The following is a 19857-nucleotide window of genomic DNA, read 5'->3' as shown; positions in this document are numbered from 1 at the left end:
TCATGAGGGACTATGCCAGCGAGAAAGCGCTGCTCAAAATTCATATTTTCCGGTGGTGGGGAAAACCGTGCCATCGGCCCCTGGTGGGGGCCCCTCCGACTGCCAACTACGTGGACGGTTAAATCGGGCCCTGATAATGGTGCGTGCCTGCCGAAGGACAAGGATGGCAGACGCAGTCAATGGTGGGAAAGGGCAGTAGAAAGACGAGGAGGAGGAGATTAAAGAGACTGAAGCTACAGCGAATCAAGAGAGTTCAAGAGATGAAGGTGGAGAGGAGAAATGGGAAGATAAGTGGTGGAGGAGGAGAGGAAGAGGACTCCCAAAGATGAGTCGATGAAGGAACGCAAAAGGAGTCAGCTCCAGTGGATGAAGGGATCTAACGTGGGTGCAAATGACTATTTTGCGTGTGTGTGCGCAGCCAGGCAGGCATATGGACACGTGTGCATATTCACATCACTGTGTCTAATGGGGCTGGGGGTTCTTAATATGAACACATCTACAGTGAGTAGCCCCTGTTTAATTACAGTCCTGCTACGCTAAGGAAGCGACCAGGAGGAAGAAATCCCTCCATAAAAGCCGCATGTAGGCCTGAGCCTTCTCCCCAATCAGGACTGCTTCTTTTTTTTCCCCTCCTTCACCCCCCTTATTCCCCTAACTTCCTTAGGAGAATTGGGCGGCAGGGGCATGAATATTCCAAATGACTAATGTTGCACATGCTTATTTCTGACATATCTGGCTTCCGCGGGGAAATAAAACACTTCTAATGCAGGGGGACCATCTGTTATCTGTTGCTAGTGTTTCAGAGCAGGCGCGCTCTGTGTGCACACACACACACACAGGCAGACAGATCGACACATTCTCACACAGCGGGAGGCGTATAGACGGCGAGACACACACAGATGTACTGAAAGCCGGATCCGTTGGGAGCATGCACAACAGACAGGCTCTAAACTCCGATACAAATTGAACACTCCTTTTTTTTTTTTTTTTTTTCCTTTCTATTCGGTGTGTTTGTCAAATGTGCTGTAAATCTCGAGCTGGAGGGTGACGGGGAATGCGCACGCTTTTTATGCTGGCCATAAATACCTGGGCCTGTCTCCTCGCAGCAGCTGGAGCGGGATAATATGCTCGTGGTGTGAAGGGGTGGGGGGGGAGATGAACTAGCTGTATCACCTTGAAAACAACACGTGAGGCACACAAACCGCCTTCTACATCAGCCACACATCTAGACCAAGTGCTCACTTACATTGGTTTGGAACTATGGCCAAAAGGAATAAAGAGCTCACTCCTGCATGGGTAATCTGTTTGTTATACTCCGACAGTATAGCCGAGCTTCGAGCTGCGCCACAATACTTCCATTCAACAGCAGAATATTTTTTGGGAAAATGTTTGACGGCTATATTTGTATTCCTGTGCCTCGACATTTCAACACCACAAGTTATGTTATGTAAAAAAAGAAAAGATTCCACACGATATCAAATTGATGAATAACAATCATGAAACAACTGCAGCGATGGTTTGTGCCTCAAAAATGAATAATTGTTCAATCAAGTGATTAATAATTAGTTAAAGCCACTATTTAGGATTAGTCTATTTCCAGCTTTGGCACCTCCCAGTGGTGGTATAAAAAAAGACTGCAGTCACAACCCATCTCATCTGCTTCTTTAAAAGATGACATAATCCCATAAACTTTTGCCGATAACTAATTGTGGAAAGGAACATAGAACATACAGTGGGGACTCACAGGAGCAGTGGGCTTACCTCTGTCAGCTGCCTTTAAGTGAGGATCTTCACCCACGCCTGGTGAGTCTCTGATCTACAAGCAAGTAATGGAAGCAGAGAGAGAAAACAAAGTCAAAGCTCTGTACACGTGGAAGACCTTGGGTATCAGCTGCATTAATGTATAAAGCGACAACAACCGTGTGCGTGTGTGTGTGAGAGAGAGAGAGAGAGACGGAGAATGATTTTAAAAGCTCATCAGCTCAAGTCCATGACTCTAATATGCAACCCCCAGCAGATGTTGGAGACACTTGTGCGCTTGATGTTGCAAAATACAAGGTTCCTTTTTGTGCTCTAGGAGGCTCCCAGGAGCCTCTGACAGACAGCTTGATGATGAAAGACAACATGCCTGGATGCTAGCGTTCCGTTTTAGGTCACACGGGGGAAGATTAAAAAAAAAATACGGGCAGAGCCAACACAGTTTTAAGTCTTTAAATTTCCTCTTTGAGACGCCGCATTCATTTAGGGAGATCCAAGTCGTGTTGCAGATCCTCACCTCGTGCAAGGTTTTAGGGAGATAATCGCTAAATCCTTGCCAGAGTAAATATTGTCGATCGCTAAGCTGTGGCTGTCAGATATTGATATACCGTACGTGAAAATATTGACTTGTATCACGAGCTGGGAATCTACCTGAGGTAAGAAGAAAATGTGTGCTGTTACAGATGTGCTATGTTCAGTTGTTGACGCTTGTAGGCATTAAGAAATTTAAAGAGAAAAATATTGTGCGACGCATCTTTCCAGAGCGTTCATGATAAACTGACTAAGACTCCCACATATGGGTGCGGAGGAAATACGGCTCTGATTTGGTGACTTGATGCTACATGCTGTCATTTTTCTTCCTTCTCTGGAAACCAGACTGTGAACTCGACTGTGCAAGTGAGAGGCGTTGCCAAACGCAACGTGACTCACCACCTCTGGAGGAGAACAAAAAGCCCGCTTAAGACCACGGTGACATCGCAGGCAGCATTTGAGGTTCAGAATATTTTGACAGATTGAATACAAATGTGAAAATTGCCATGCCAAGAAAAGAAAAAGAAAACCTGAAGAAAACATGTCACCGAGTTAGAAAAATCTTTTGAAATAAAAACCCATTGTTATTCCCATGATGCTTTGTCAGCTCAGGCTCCACATCTGGAGGGGAATTTCTATTGATCCTAAAAAACGGTTATGTGTCGTTTTAAGGCTATTTTTATTATTTTTTTCAATTTTTAAACAAATGCAAAACAGAAAAGTACAAAAACATAAAAGTTATTACAATATTTGAAGAATTCCCGCTATCCATTCGCCCACCATTGTCCCTTTTCCTTATCCAGTAAACATTGCGCAGTATTAAGAGTATTTAATATATGTATATGACGAAGCTCTATCCAAAAGGTAACACCTACCAGCTCACTTCACTAATGAAGGTGTTTTATCTAATTTATTCAATTGTTAAAACAACACATTGGGGTTTTAACGGCGGTTAAGCACCATTTACATGCAGCGCAGTGTAACCGCTCGTCTCGTCATGCAGGTGTGTTACAAATAGTCATGAGGAGTTTACACCAGTCCAAAGAAACAAAACGTATCCCCTCCGTAAGCAGATCCTCTCTTTGTGGTTTCACCAAGCGTTTTCCTGGAAAGGTCCCAGTGGAACCAGGCCTTTCCGCATGCACGCTTACATATGAAATACATATACAGTGGGTATGTGGAATCACTCAACCATCCACTGCTCCTGGACACTGATAGAGAGCCAACAACATGTGTGGAAAAAGAAAAATGGAGGAATATGCCCAGGTATGTTTGGTGTTCACTGTTATTTATTTTTTCTGTTGCTCACCTCAGTCTCCTGCACATATTGTTGGAAATAATGGAGGCCTCACTTCAAGCTCAGTCCTCTCATTCCACCCATCTCCACATCATTCTCCCGCTCTTGTGTCTACACCGGCGGAGTAAAGCCTTCAAGCAGCTACATACGCCGCTCCAAGAAAAATAAAATAAATAAATACTGAGGCTCTTGAAAAACCACCGCCCCCCGCCTTTGAAGGATCTCTATTCTCCGTTCCTACCGGCTGCGGGAGATCCATGTAACGACTTAAGACGTACAATGGGAGCGCGGGTACTTGTCCACCGAGAGCCGGGGCCCGGTAAATGAAAAGAGGGGCCCCGCGTACCCAGGAAGCGCCTAATTAATTGACAAGCAGATATTTCTGAGTTTATAATCATCAAACAGACTTCATTTTGTTCCCCCCCGCCCACCGCCGTCCTCACCAAACCCATCTTCCCAGGAGACTTACTCAAGAGACTCGTCTTATAAATACAGCCCTAATCAAAATAAATGACTAAAAGCTCTCAGGGAGTTGAAGGCTATACACATTTACGTCAGAGGATCTGATGCAATATAAATAGCCGCCTGTGCGCAGACATAAGGTTAAAATCACAGAGAACCCTAACTTACGTCACACTTTCAGCGTTTTGGTTTTTTGTTGTTGCTGCTGCTCAGTTTGGCAGACCTATATTCACGACAGCCAAGTAGGAGCGCCGCGGCCTCCTCCTATGCGTGTGCTGTGTTCTAGTCCCTCAGCAGAGCGCCCGGTGGGTGAGCGTGTCATATTTCACAGAATATTTTCAATATTTATTTTGTCTCTTTCAAAGCACTTGACATGTGTGTGTTGTCTGCTGGTGTGCTGTACGCGGAGAGAGAGTTGTGAACGGGGGAACATGTTTGTGTTTATTTTCCTTTGCATAATTTAAAAGAGCTGTACCTGCAAGTGTTATCAGTGGCCTGCAATGTTGACAAAAGGTTATGAATAGGGTATTTTATTATTGATACCATTTCATTTACATTTATCAATCATTGGAATAATAAAGTTGAATTAAGGGACTAATGGGACTCGGTTTGGGGCATCATGTGTGAATGTTAAGTTTGTTTATTGTGTTGGAGTATAAGTGGGAGCCTCACGGCTTTTGTTCGCTGTATGCCGGCCAGATGAATTCATTTGCATTAATATATGGTGCAACAAACTGTCTTTTGTTTATACGCGCTATTTACTGAATAAAGCCTTTCATCATATTGTGGTAGCTCTCAAACACATTAGGTTAATACCTTTCCCCTTAGGTTCTTTTGTTTTTTTTGGAAGGGGAATTGTTACAACTTTCCACATTCTTTCCACAGTTTTGCTCTTTTCTTTAAAAATAGCAGCAGTGGCTGATTTTAAGCCATTATCTGAGAGGCTCTGTTATAACCGGGCACTGATGTCTAGCTGGGGTGAGATGTGAAGATGTATGGAGCGTCAACTTTTTCATCAGCCAAAGTTTTGATGGATATGCTACTGCCACAGACTCTCTCTCTCTCTCTCTGAGATGTGGACCCAACGCGCAGAGCTCCACGCCGACAGCGAGTTGCTGTATCTCGTCGGTGAGACGGGTGGTTGATCTGTGCCGTTCAAGGCCGTCCCTTGGGACCACTCCAAGGAGGACTCGTGAGCGTTTTCTATCCTGCCAACGGAACTAGGCAACTAAGTCACTTGGTTGAGGTTAGAGAAAGACCACCTTGAAAGGCATGCAACTCTGGTTATCTGTCAAAACTTCATCAAAGTTCAACTCTTCATGAAATCACAGCACAAATCGGCTCAACAAGCGATACACGGATCAAAGCGATCCAATTTAAAACAAAACAAATACTGGCGTTAACAAAAACTGGTGCGACAACTCCCAAATGGCAAACACCTACTTGAAGCGACCAAACAATGCAGCGCGTCTCGCTGTGGATGCGTTGCCGCTCGCCAGATGTTGAGTAGGAAAAAAGGTACTCCAAAATATAAGAAGTGATAACGAGGATGGAAATATTCGACCTACAGTTGTCAAAACACATCGGCTATTTGAACCATTTATCAAGGCTTCTTAATATTCCCTTCCTCGGTGTTACTTGTTCTCATATTCTGGAGCGCCAGGATTGCCTTCCTGTTTAAACCGACGTCTGTGTTCCATTCCGTTTAAGTTGGCCATGTTTGAGGATCTGATGCTGGCAGCATTTAAGAGCAGATCAAGACGGCACAGACAGTGTGCGGTGGTGTAAGTGTGCATGTCTGTGTGTGTGCGTGCTCTGTGAGAGGTAAAATAATGACAGGCGAGGACGGCTGGCTGGTGACGCGCCGACGAGAAGAGCGCCACATATTTTGGGCCTCAGGCTGGGCAGCTGTGAGAAACCTCTTCTCCCGTCTTCTCCTAGCCCCCCCCCTCCCTCTGCAGCACTGTTTAAACAGAGGACAAAGACACCCCGAGTGGTTTTCTTTTTCCGATCCCATACACGGCTGCTGGCACTTTCCTCTTCTGTATCTCCAGATCCCAGCGAGAGGAGCGGTGGAGTGAGTCATGGAGTGAATCTTTTGATTAATTTTAATGGCACTTCCTAACAAAATCCTCTTCCTCTAGCAGAATGTCTTCCTGTCTGCTACTGCACCTTGTGGTTTTCTTTCTACATACAAGTTGCAATAATGTTCCGAAAAACATGACTAATTGCACCTATTACTGTGCGAGTTATATCTTCTGGAAAACCATGTTTAGACTTTAAACGGGGCTGATGCAGTCAAAAAGGCTACCTGTGATGAAAGCTGTTGTGTAGTCTGTTTTTGTTTGCGTGTCTAAGTGAGACAATAGTATGATGCTGGTTGTTTGAGTTTGAAAACTACAGTCAGCGGTAAACTCATGGACACATGGCAGATTTATGTGCGACTAAGCTTGATGAAAACACACAATTATATGTAAATGAGGGACTCGCATAGCATCTTTTATACATCACTGGCACCCTCTGCTGCATCCTGGGAAACCAGTTCAGACACGAGCGAGGGCCAATTAAAGCTCTTTAATCTCGGAAAATAACCGCATTTCTCTGTATGCATGCGCATTGGGTGGCCATCAACGGAGAGAAAGAAAAACGGCAGCTTGCGCGTCGCCCGTCACACTTTCAGGTCACGCCAGTTGGCTTCTCCCCGAGGCCGTGACAGCGGTGAGATCCAGACAGAGCGGGAACAAGAAAGTAAAAGAGCAGACGGGGAGAACATGGCAGCCGAGAGGACTACCACTCCTCAAACGGATATTGTCACAACAGAGCAACCGCCCCCCGTTAACGGTGACACCGTTCAGCTGCTCGTCACACCCGAGCGAGGCGAGGCGGAAACCGACTTCCAAGTCAAGCAAGCGCCGTGTTTATTAAATGAGAGCGCGGGAGCGAGAGCGGCAAAGTGAGTGTCGAACCTTTCGGAAGTAGCACAGGAAAAGGCAGCGTTTTCTCATCCCTCCATGAAATTGAATGTTGGTGAGGGAAATGAAGTGTGCGTTCAAATGGCAGTAGAGGCAATCGTCGACGCTCGCACTTGAGAAATACGATATCGGGAAGCTGGAGCTTGTGTAGCGATGAAAACAAACGGCAAAACGTGATTATTTTACGGCTGATGCAGCATATTTCTATATGCAGGTGAGTGAAGGAGAAGGCTTAGGTCAGCTTTAAAAAGGTCAAGGTAGATAAAACCATTCTGTCATGAATAAGGAAGAAACAAACTCATAAGTCAGGAATTCACTCGGTGATTTCAACATCGAAGTTGGCAAGAGAAGCTTAACGAAAGTTCCTGTGAGATCTTAAAAGCATGTAATCAGATCATTAAGTGCGATAATAGTTGCAGTCTGTGCAAAAACAGATTGGCGCCCATATGTTGGCGGTTTGCAACGGTATCAGATGGATCGGCAGAAGTTCTGTCGTCACGCTCAAAATTTTAAGTAACAGCTACATAGTCAGCCGACAGACTCTTGCCCGAAAGAGCTGTTGTCTGCGACAGAAGGAAAACAGGAGAGAGAGAAAATAAAAATAAGAGGAGTAGGCAGAAAGAAATGCCGTCTCCTCGCGGACCGCCGGCATGTGGGCCTGTCGGTCGTCATCGCGTGCCACTCTCCCTGCTCGACACGGTGAAACTGAGGCAATGTACCCCATGAAATATTCACCAGAGTTGTCTTTGCTTAAAAAAACACAAGGAGAGCGTGGGGGGAGGATAGATGGAGAGAAATGCTCTTGATGTCGGATTTGTTTCGGCCTCTTTATAAGGTTTGGGGGGGATGGGGGGGGGGGGCAACAAGGAGACCAGCAGGGGTCCATTAAATGCTCACACATTTTACCCCAAACAGCACATCAGTCTCCACAGCAAAAGCCCCCAATCGCCAAAAAAGACTCTGCTAAATCTCCTGTACTCTAGATATCCGAAGCATGCTTTGCAGAGAACGGAACTTTTGCCACGTTGACACCGAGCGGCCGACACTCGACCGGAGTCCGGGAGAGAGGACGTGTGAAGTCCCGGTTTGCGGCTTTGAGGAGGCCGATGGACACAAAACGGAGGACTTTCCTTTTCTTATTAATGCTTATTTTGTTCTGCACAACTATTGTGAAGTTAAAGAAACTGTAAAGGAACAAAAGCATAAATGCTCTCCAGTACAACAGAGGCTTCAGCCACCAGCAGAGCTACGAGTGAGACAAGCAAACAAAACGAGTGATGGACGTTGATCACATTTATTGACCCATAATCTAGTGAACTTGTGTTCATTTAAAGTGGTGAGTGAGTGAGTGAGTGAGAGAGTGAGAGCTGCAGCATTGTAACAATAAATCTGATGTGTTATGTGCCTGTACTGCATCAAACCTTCATACTGTAACAACCAGCCTGTGCTCACCTAAAACACACAATGAGCTTCCAAATACAAGCTGTTAGCAGCCATAAATACATAAAATAATAACCCGTACAGCATGAATACTGACTGAACAAAAAGGGCTGTAAAGGTACAAAGACAAGTCCAACACCTTGAAGGTTGACAGGAAATGAACATCTACCTGAAGGTCATGTTGGCGTGAAATGTGACTGAATAGGGAACGCTGAAGATCGGCTTGAATGAAAAGTGACCTCGAGGTGTTTTGGAGAAAAGAAACATTTTCATGTAGAACTATTTCATGGTTATTTTCTGATTGGTTTTAAATTGTTTTGTATTTCTTATTACTTAACAGAGATGTCTCTTCTTCTTCGTCGAGGTCAGAAAAGAGAGCAATGCAGCAATAAAAGCATCTCCCTGCAACAGGATTCATTCTAAACACATTTCTTAAAAAGCGGCAGTTAATGTGGGCATCGAATCAAATTGAACCCTGCGCCGCTACTGCCAACAACAACAACGCCGCTCCATTTCAAGTGGATATATTTCAGGAGTGTTTCTCGTTAAAAAGACGGGGGGGACAGGAGGAGTTGGCCTTATGATTCTCAGTCTATGATGGAGCAACACTGAGATAAGCCAGGCGGAGGGTGCAATCTCATCTGAACCCCGATGTTTTTTTGTCTATGGAAATGACTGGCTTCTTATCGGCAGAGTGGGTTATTTGGGGAGATCCTCGCTGTGGCTTAGCGAAGGGACTCAATCACTGCTGCCCAGCGATAGGCCTCACTTTCGTACTCTTCCCCCGTCTCATCTTTTTATCTGGGAGAGCGGAAATGAAAAGGATGGTATCTCATACTCGCCGTGTCCTCAGTTCAGGAGATGGAGGGAGAGAGAGGGAGAGAGAGAGCCACGGACATTTTATTTTTTCGGCCCGAGATGAAAACATGTGGTGTGTAACCCTGTGCTCAGAATGAAATATGCCGGCAGCTTACGGACTCTAAATTAGCACGGACTGGCGAAAGCGCGGCGTTATGAGGTTATTTGTGTTGAGGCTGTCAAAGCAGCACAGAACCATGACGTAAATCTAATCGCACCGAGGTAACTAGAAGAACGTCACCGCTTCAAAGTCACCAGCGGCTACAGTTTACAACTCTGGAGTACGTAATCAAGCTTTTGCACATTCCGGTTTTAAAAGGAACACAATTTGTCCTCGTTTTTGTGCTTATCGTCTAGGTTTTCTCTCGTCTCTACATTGTTGCTGGAGGTCATTGTCAGTGAAGACACCAGTGCTTTATTTCCTTATGTACGTCTACCCGGCCATTGTCAGGAAGTTGTTTGTGCACCTGGGAACCAACGTATGGAATCACGAAACGACGGAGTGAATGACGAATGTAAGTCAGCCTGAAGGAGAACGATGGCGCTCACCTTGACACTGTCTCCTTTCGTCAGGACGTCCCAGAGGGTGTGCTGAAACTTGGTGATATCCATCTGATCGCCTCCTCCCAACAAAGCCTGGAGGGCGAGAGGGAAAGAGTCATTATTTTTTAATATGCTTTTAATAAATACTGTAACTGAGAACAGAATAAATGTGCACACAGTATACAAATCAAACAGAGCCTCTGTGGCTTTACAGGCACTCAACATGTCAGGCTCTCTTCTCTTGTAAATTCTTTATGCAACCCAATACGCAATACGTGTCTGTAGCTCGCATTGCTGAGTGGCTGCTGGCCCCACAGGTACGGTCTTATAAAAGAGTGCATTGTATAACTGATAAACCGCATATCATCCATCTCCAGCCCACCTCCCAATAATCCCCGCTGCCATATCTGCTTAACTATTCGAGTCACTCTCTCATTAAATCAGTTTTTACAGCCAAACGGAGGAAGTTTACTGCTTATAGAAGTCAAATACTATTAATCACCGGGTAGGTTGTACTTATACAGCTGTACTACATGCTTTAATTCACTGGAGGACAAACATATCGTTCTTCCGATCTGAATAAACTCCTGCAGAGAAGAAAGAAAAAGAGAGAGAAATTTGACAAGCAAATTAATCTGGGGACGGAGGGGTGGAAGCTGGTGCAGCTTTCAGTGCGTATTCATCTGAAACGCTGTCTCCCGGGAAGCCGTTTTTTGGCAGCGATGTATCACAGCAGGCAGTGACCGTTAAATACTATGCACAATTAAGCTAAGCTAATAAACACGACTGCGGCTGCGGACATTTGTACCGGAAGGCAGGTGCCGTGAATCACGTTGGACGTGTGCGCTGAGGAAAAGTTATTTTGTGCTTTTCCGAAGCCAGAGTAATTGTGATGACAATTAATTGAAAAAAAAAAACAATAGACTGATTAATTGATGGTAGAAATATCTGCCCCGTACTGTAGTTTGTTACTCTGCTCAGTAAATTCAAGCATTACACAATCAAAATGAATAATCAAAGGACGATTGGGGAACTAATGCGATCCTTTTCCGCTCCCACGGTGTACGGCGGTGATGAGCTGCAACTTTGTATAAAAACAAACTCTGGCGAACCACAAGGGGAAAAGGGGTTGTTTGCCAACCAAAATGCTACAACTGCAGGTGAAGACAAGAAAATAAAGTGAAAAACCCTTCAAAATTGATCTTCACCCTGTAACAGCCTCTAAGAGATCTCTAAATGTTGCCTCGTGGGTATATTGCACATGAAGCATCTATCACTTTTATGTAGCAGGCAGCCCCGTTCGTCTTCAAACTGCATCTTAACTGCAATTTCTGAGAGATTTGACTCGTGTAATGAGAAAACTCGCCAACAATTCCGGCAAATAAGCTCTCCAGTTGATTTAGTGGAACTAGCACAAGGGCTGATATCACAGGATGCGGAGATATTGCCCTTTCAGCGAGAGGGAGGAAAGATCAAACAACATTGTTACATACCGCGTTATGTTGTTTGATAGATCGAGCTAGTCCCAGAAGCACGCTTTTACAAAGACCACTTATATATCTAACCTGGCAAGAGATTATTGGGTTTCTAGTTATGAAATGCACCTTGCAAATATGTGGAAATGGCACAAACAAAAAGATGAGACATCCATTACCATGAACCCCCACAACTGAAAGTATTACCACTTCCACGCGGTATTAAAGCACATACAGTACGTGTGTGCGTATACTGAATGTCATCTTTAATAAAGCTGCCAGCTACTTTTGTCAGTTTGTCTCATTTAAGCATCTCAGTCACTTGTTTTTGGGCTTTTATCCTCAGTCGAGAGCATGTTCAGATGGGAAAGTTCACGCTCGTTCAAGCCCTTTGACGGACAAGGACAGGAACAGCAACCAAAAGCTATCCAGGTCAGCGGCAGATTTCCCAAGGCAGCAACAACACTGGTCGTCCGAGCCGATGCCTGAAAAGGTACAAAGGCCCAATTTGAAGCCCAAGTGGTTTTCACTGAAGCCGTGGTCATTTCAGTTTGGGTCTTTCTGGAACTCAAAACCTCAAAGTCTAATTTGGTGATTGGAGATTATCGATTGCTCCACGCTGCCGTTTGTGATGAAGGCATTCTTCAACCCCAGCAGTGGGAAAACTAGATTTCAGACTTAGAAGTCATGTGAAAGATAAAAAAGGAAGAAAAAAAAAAATGTCCCACCTTTGCAGCAAATTCTAACCACGGTAACTGAAGGAAGAGTTTATCAAAAATGTAACCGGTACAAGTGAGCTTTTTACAAACTAAATGCATGATTACAGTAATTGTGACTTAGGCATCCATTGATACATCCCTGAAGCTGACAAACCACAGAATAATCTTATAATGCCCGATTAGGCCACGTGAGGCAAAGTAATTAGGAAAAGCAAAATCAAACGTAATACGCTTTTTGGCTAACTTCACTCAGATCTGCATAATCTTAAAAGGGAAACACTGAGCAGCTTATCCATCATTCCTTTGCTTATTCAAACTGCTGCTTGTACATCTCTTAGTGCAGGTCAGTTGAAGGGAGAATAAAACCCTTTGTTTTTAGACTCCAATGAAACTTCAAATGGAGTCCGAAAGTCCGTCTTTAAACTTAAAGGCTACAAACATCTTTCATAGATTAAAATGATCCCCGTGATAACTTATCGGCACACCTACTGCATCCTTCCAGCAAAGCTCAATTCCAGCCTCGAATGATGGAAGAAAATCTGGTGTTATTGTGGTTATTTTAACCATGCTAATGAACACTGCCTCTTTTCTCAAGATGAAAGCGACAACACGGGCAATTGGATCAATATATAGCGTCACATCAGTCTATGTTTTGCTCAGTATCCGGGCCCAGGGAACATTTCATAAAGGCCATAGGGTCATCTTATCGCGGCGCTAAATGCCAATGTAATTATTAGTGTCTGGAGATAGTGGAAAGGGAGGCACATCCTGCGGCAGGACACATTTAATTTATAAATGTCACTCGGTAGAGGGAGTGAGGGCAGTGCGTGAGAGAGAAGGGAAGAAAGCAGGAAGGGATGGAGTCAGAGTGACAACAATACTGATCCTGACTTAAGTGCACAGCCAGACACACGTAGAAACGCACTCTGTAGCAAACACAGGAGACTATACAAGCACGAGAACGTGAATATAATCAGGTCGTTAGTTTAACCGTAGATATAAAACAGCTGTAGCGATACAGTATCCGAGTGGCATTTATGTCACTTACGCACGGTGCTTTCAGTTCAGGAAATAATGTGATTCGTGTATATAGCGAAAAGGGCAAAATCTTTAAATGCATTATTTACAATTTACATTTAAGGTGATGAGCAGCCGTCAGCACATTCAAATAAAAGGACTAATGCTCAATGCTGCTGATCTGCTGATTCTGCTGACAAAACACTTTTTCGAGGCCGGTGCCGATCAACAGATATTGAAAAGTCGGCCTACAAAGAATATCTACTCGTAGCATTTTGGCCTTTCCAGTCAGCAAAGATTTCTGGCATTTGAACACCAGCGACGTCAAACTAAATGCAGAGACAGGAGAGGAGCACAGTCATGCCACTGCTGTTCAGTGAGAGAAATCTGAGTCCTGTCGTACTTTGGTGGAGGTCTAAAGGGGGTCAGGTGTGCAGTCTCTTTGCTTCTCCTGCTGTCAAGGAGCATGCACACAACACGCAGCCTGTCACACAAGTTCCCATGATGCACCCTGCTACTTTCTCGCTCCTTGCCCCCTCAAACACAACCCCCCCCCCCCCCTATCTTGGAGTGCTACTTGAGTCACGACTACACCTGGGAGCCTCTTGCATCGGCGCCATTTCTGTCATTGGATCATTGGCCCTGTATCTGCCGTCTTTTGTTCTCTGCCCACGCAGTAGCTCTGAACTACCTGGAGAACAGAAAAGAAGTTGAGGCGGCTAGCAAAAAAGAAAATGGATCAAGCTCCTGGAAAGCTGCGGGGAGAACAAAAACAAATGAAGAAATAGTCTCGAAATGTTTCTTACGTAACAATTTCTATCCCTCTTACACATGTCTTCTGAAGGAGACACTCCTCGGCACACAGAAGTGGGTATCCTTATTTGGAAACAACAGCAGGCGTGCTTCTGAGGCAACCATTAAGCTACTGCAAAGCAGATGCTTTTTTCTCGCGCCAATCAATTCAACACCTACACCTCCCCTCTCCTTCTCCTTCACGCTGGCTTTGGCTCATCACTTTTAAAATGGCACAAAAGGGCTTTTCTTGCATTGTTCTTTCGACTTACTCAGGAAGGGACAAGAAATGTCTCTGCTGAAGCAACGCCGTAATCAGCACGGGTCAGCACAGACGCAGGGAATAAAGCCCAGGCAAGACAAAAAAAGCGGGACAAAGACACAGTGTTGCAGTATGTGAAGACTCGCTGGATTCTTACATGTTTGTAGAGGCAATTATATTTTCAGAGAGTCTGTAAAAACAGGATGAAGGTTTGGAAACAACCCCCCCCCCCTCCCCCCTCTCTGAATCTTGCGCTCGACAGAATTGCAAGGCGAAAAGCCATCTGTGTCTGACTCTTATCCCTGGCTTCTCCAGAGCCTGGATGAGTCTGAGCCAGCGAATGTCAATCGGATAAAGACCAAGCCTGACAGACAGACACAGGAGTTTTGTCATTCCGTGTGTCATCCCTTTTGCTGGCAAGCCCAATCTTTGCCGGTGTCGAAAGCCTCCCGAGTTTGATGGAGGAGAGGGAACATTCTCAGGGCGAAAACGTCGGGTTGTGTAACTCCTCCGAGCGCCCGCGATAGCTGAAACGCTATTCTGGTGCCCCCGTGGCCTTTTGAGAGCTTTCATTTATGTCTTTATGGAGCTGCGGGGTGGGGTCACCATGGAAACACAAGACACCGCTCAGACACAAGGGACGAGCGGTTCCTCAACATGTTCTTCCAGGAACCAGTGGTCAGAGGACAATAAATATCAATAGACAGAGCTAATCCAGGGAACTACTTTCTGTGTTTATTTTAGTTTGGAGTTTGGAGCATTCCTGCACTGGATTGAAATTATGCAGCATGTAATACAGCAAATACACATTTTGGAAATGCTACATCAGCCTTACCGTTTACCCTAACAGCCGAATCGGAGCTGTGTGAAGTTACCGGTAATGCACGGCCAAACCTTTGTACTGCTGCTTCGCATTAAAAGCACTTTGTTAAGTTGACCTGCACAGTCGCGCCGCTGTTCTATTCCCGACAAAGTAGCCGCTCGAGTATTTTGCTGCAGTATTAAACCGCACTTGTTGTTGCCACAAGTAGCCACGGGCGTCGCCAAATTAACCAGAACTGGAATTTTCAGGATTACGACTTTAACACCGCGACACTGACTTTTAACTCTATCACCCAATTATACAGTAAAAAGACAATGCTTGTCCATAAAATAAGCCGATTGCTTATCATGAGCATAAATTTAAGAATAACCCCTCTAAAATGTTTCAGAAATGTAAGGGGTGAATATTTAAAGTCTGCCAAAACTTCCTTTCCGTTGTTGTGACACAGGACAACATCACTGATCAATGCAGTCGCCCGGCATGGATCGTCAGAGGAAACCGATACTTACTACTCGTCCCGGATGTTGCTCATTGCCGAGCGTGCAGCCTGTTTCTTGGGAGGTGCGGTTACACAGGAGCAACATCAATAGTATTTGTCAAGTGGTTCGAGCTGATAAGAATACAAACGATTGCCTTGAGCTTGCTCAATTGATGTAGCTTGATGGTGCAGCTTGTAAAACAGAATTTGCAGCGATGGAGTCAAAGCGGTACAAACACAGCTGGGTGATTTAACTTCCTTAAGTCTGACAAGTTGGGGGTTGTTGTTTTTTTACACGTCACTATTTACGATCATGTTTTTCCCATAAAAAAGGAGAACGTTTTGCTGAGAAACAAACTGTAAATAGAAAGTAAGTAAAGAACAAAGACAGAGCAGGTTAACAGACAGATAAACACCTCTTGATGCAAGACCTTGGAGGAGGAGGAGCATTAGACGATGCCTCTTCACTTTGCTCCGAGCCTCTCTTGCCTTTGACCCCCCCCCCCCCCCCCCACTGGTTCCATCACTGGTGCCACCCGTGCAACCTCGAGCGCATCCAATCACTGCGGTTACATAAGAAAAGACGAGTGCGGAGGAGATTAGAAGTGCAGAGGAAGAGGGCAAGGCAAGAGATTGAGGAGTGTCAGGTGTGCTGCCTGAAACAAATATAAAAAAAAAAAAGTCTTTCACACTTACCACCCAAATCATTCTTTGATTCCTCCCATTGCAACAGAACATGACACAAAACAGGGAATTTTAGCAGGTCAGCTTTCTCTACCTCGGTTCTACAAACCGCATGTCACTCCACCTCTGGTTTCAGTCTGTCATTTCGCATTATAGCACTCCAGCTGAGAAGCAAAAAACATGGCACGTGTGATGGGAGGTGATGAATGGTAATGCACCAGCCTCACATACTCAGCTTTTTAACACAAGACTATAATCTCGTCGGAATACAGAAACAGATATGCAGAACCGGTGTTTACTACTCCAATTCTGCTCGCCTGCACATGCCTAATTCTACCGTCTAAATGACTGAGATCATTACGTAAGCGAGGTATGGCAAAGCCTGTGCATACACTGTGAAGTGACCGATATCCCGAGTCAGTTCCGTACGACTGGAATCTTAAGTGCAGCTTAGGTCTGCGCGTATCGAAGCTCAAGGTTACTCGTTGGCATGAAATAAAAAAACAGCACCAGAGGCCCAGCCCATGACAAAACAAAGAGATTAAATGACCTGTGAATGTGACTTTCCATTTCTCCCCCCCCCCCCCTCCCCCATTAGCTCACACTCAGCTCAGATGCCTGATGCCCCCTTCTGGAGATGTGCTGCAACGCCGGCCTTCCTGTTCATGTGGCTGTGAATTCAAGTGCAGTGTTTTTGGGTTGATGAAGTGTGCAACAGTTACAGTCATGGACAGTTAATGTGCGAGAAGTCAAACCCCATCGTACTGGATAAAGTTTTCTGCGTATCGGTGGATGTTGTGAACATCACGAGAGCTCAGTGTTGCTGCCAAGGCAGAAAGGTGAACGTCGCGTCTGGCCTGCCTGCTTCGCGGGTGCTTTCTGGCTCCGTGTGTGACGCCGCCAATCCGTCACTCACTGCGACAGACACACGTCAGAGATGGATGAGTGGTATCGGGAAGGTTGTTGTTTACTGTAATCATGTTCGGGGAAGGATTTAGACAACTTCCTTCTTGGTTATTATGTTGTTTTTTACGACATTCTCTGGGAAGTGAAAGCCCAAAAATATATCTGCAGTTACCGCTTGAAGCCACCAAAGAGAACAAAGCGGAGATCTTCGATGTCGTAACTTTAAAATGCCTACTTGATTGTCAAAATTGTTTAAAGTAGTCTTACCATTGAGTTCCAAAGCTCATTCTCAAATTCAATCTCCTTAAAGTGGAAATTTGAACATGTACAATTCCATGACAACTCCATCTGCTGGTGAAGATCATGCGATATGGTCAAAAGCTCCAGAACAGCTCCTAAAATCCATATGAAAAGTAACGGTTTCGTCAACTACTCTGTACAAAACTCTGAAACACACACACCGCTTTCACGTCACACTAGTTTACAGATTACGGTACGCAGACATCTAACCAGCCTGAACGAGAATAAAACACTTCAAAGCCGTTTCTTTTTCCATCAAGCACTGAATTTGAATATCGAGTGCCATTACAGGATTTCTTGAAGCTAGTTATTCCCTTTGTCCGTGCACCACTACACCCCGGCTCTGCTGTCTTCCTCTCGGCCTCGTTACCAACTAATGACAGCTCTTCTTCTGGAACCCCTGGGGTGCAGCAAATATTATCAAACAGTGGAACAGTGGAAAAAAAAGCCAGATTTGCATACACACAAGCTGTTAAGGGGGGTTCCCAAACTCCCATGCACCTACGGCAATGTTGGGTTTTTTCATCAAACACCAGAAAGCTTGACTTTTGATTTTATTCTCCTGCTCGAAAGGGAAAACTATAGTCAGTGTACTCTGGGTTTCTGGTCCACTGATTAAGGGGCTTTGAAGGGAGGCGAGTGGGTAGTAGATGGATAAGTGAATTTCAACCACGGCACAAATGCCCATTTCTTGAGAAGAAGGCAATTTCCTCGAGCTCTGTTCACCAGCACATAGTTATAGTCCGAGCTCGGCCACCCATCAGCGCTCCCGAGAGTGGATTGTACTGTAGTTACTGACAAAGGAGAGGACAGTCCTCCCTTTGCGAGAGCTAATTTAGTGCAAATGCTTGAGTTTGAGTACTGAAATAATATCCGGTCGGGTCTTCTGTGCCGTGTTTAAAACAAGAATGGTGCAATTTGCCGGACAAGACATTCCTCTCGAATACCCGTGATTATCTTCTGAAAGCGCATAAACTTGAATCTACATTAAGGGTGGTTTCTACAGGAATGGAGGCGCTATAACGTAATGATGGAACACTGAGGGAGAGACACATCAGAATATCCCTCCCGAACGGAGCGCCTTCCTTTGATCATCAAATTGTTCTCATGAAAATCCTCTCTGCTCTTGAATTATCTGAGCCGCTGAAGTGGAAACTAAATTTTTTTTCCTGTGGCGGCCAAAAGCTTCTTAAGAGAAAGGAAAAAGCAGGGGAGGGAGGGGGGGGGGCTAATAAAAAGGTGTGAAAATGACACAAATTGAATAAGCGTGACAAAAAACCCAATACGCGGCCTTATCCCCGAGTGCGGCAGAAGAAGAGTAATCAAGGTCTGATGAGGAAATAACTTCTATTTTCAACAACTTTAGTTATTTTTCTTATCAACCTGAACGAATTCACACATTCAGGGCACGCAGCTGCTGTTCAGCAGCGTGACTGCAACGTTAAAGTCGTCAGAAAACAGAAACGCACGGGAGGTGATGGCAAAGAGTCAACAGAATAACTTCTCATATGGCACGACTGCTGCTGCCCTTGGACCTTGATTGAGGTGCCAACACGGGGGTCGCTCGTCAGCTCTAACGCAAATTACATGTTAACTGCCGTCAACGGCGCCGCGTCCGTCGTGTCGCTTACAGCTTCGGTGCGGCTTCACATTTTTCTGTTACATACACACATAACATACATGTTACATACAACACTCGCAAACTGAACTTTTCCTGCCCTGCAGTAGGAGAACCCAATCAATTGCCATTTGTATTAGAAATAGGAACAGCGAGAAGCAGCGGAAAAATTTTGTTTACAGCCAGAGATTTAGATATGTGCTGCCTGGTAAGAGGGACGCTCAACAAGTTTAAAGTGAAAGCGACAGCCGCATTCTCACACGCTGCAGCTTGAGGGGAAACCACTGTTGGGGAAACTGTGCTCGTCTTGTTCAGAATCCAAATGAATTTGGAAGGGTACCCTGTTGTACGAGTGGAGGAAAACAGTCAACCCGGCAGACAGACAGCCAACGCAAGAAAGACACAAAAACCACGGAGAAGGCGAGGCAGACGAAAATGTGCATCAGCTTGTTTTGGGGCAAATCTGGAAAAAAAAAAAAATGCTGAAATAAGCGACTTCAGGATATGGTAAATATTGGATGTCTTAAAGTATTTACATGAGATTCAGTTCATACACGTCTGGTATGTATTGATGGTGAATACTCATTTGTACACTGACTTTATTAATGCGTAAAAAAGTGCACTATTAGAATAAAAGCCTCCAATAGACATGCTGTATACCAATGTAGATGATACTGGATACCACTAAAACCTTGCAACACTTGTTTTTCTCAGAGAAACCAAGTACTTCAATGTCGGGCCTGATTACACAACCTCAGTGAAGGCCATAGCCCCCTCGCGCCGCCTCAGCAGCATTGTAGTACAAACCGCATGAACAAAAGAGAAACTTACCATTGCGTCATCCTCAGAGAGAACCCGCTCTTCATCGTGGACAAGTGCCACTTTAGCCTTGACTTCATCCACCGTTATACTGTTGTGTACA

The 19857-nt window shown here is 45.0% G+C and overlaps 1 protein-coding gene across 3 annotated transcripts in view; it reads right to left on the bottom strand.

Annotated features, from left to right (window-relative positions):
- The window catches only part of LOC306796356 (glucosidase 2 subunit beta-like), a 74250-nt gene that overhangs the window by 38032 nt on the left and 16361 nt on the right, over positions 1-19857 (bottom strand). For 2 of the 3 annotated variants that reach the window (XM_079295233.1, XM_079295234.1), the window contains 3 exons: positions 19767-19845; positions 9868-9954; positions 1762-1816 (listed from right to left, as the gene is read on the bottom strand). In XM_079295233.1, coding sequence (XP_079151359.1) covers positions 1762-1816; positions 9868-9954; positions 19767-19845 — 221 coding nt within the window. The remainder of the gene's footprint in view (positions 1-1761; positions 1817-9867; positions 9955-19766; positions 19846-19857) is intronic. The other variant, XM_079295235.1, reaches the window with a different exon arrangement.

Source organism: Melanostigma gelatinosum (assembly GCF_949748355.1).
Source record: "Melanostigma gelatinosum genome assembly, chromosome: 23".
Taxonomy (NCBI): domain Eukaryota; kingdom Metazoa; phylum Chordata; class Actinopteri; order Perciformes; family Zoarcidae; genus Melanostigma; species Melanostigma gelatinosum.
Note: the sequence above shows the minus strand (reverse complement) of the source record. Positions and strands in the feature narration are given on the sequence as shown.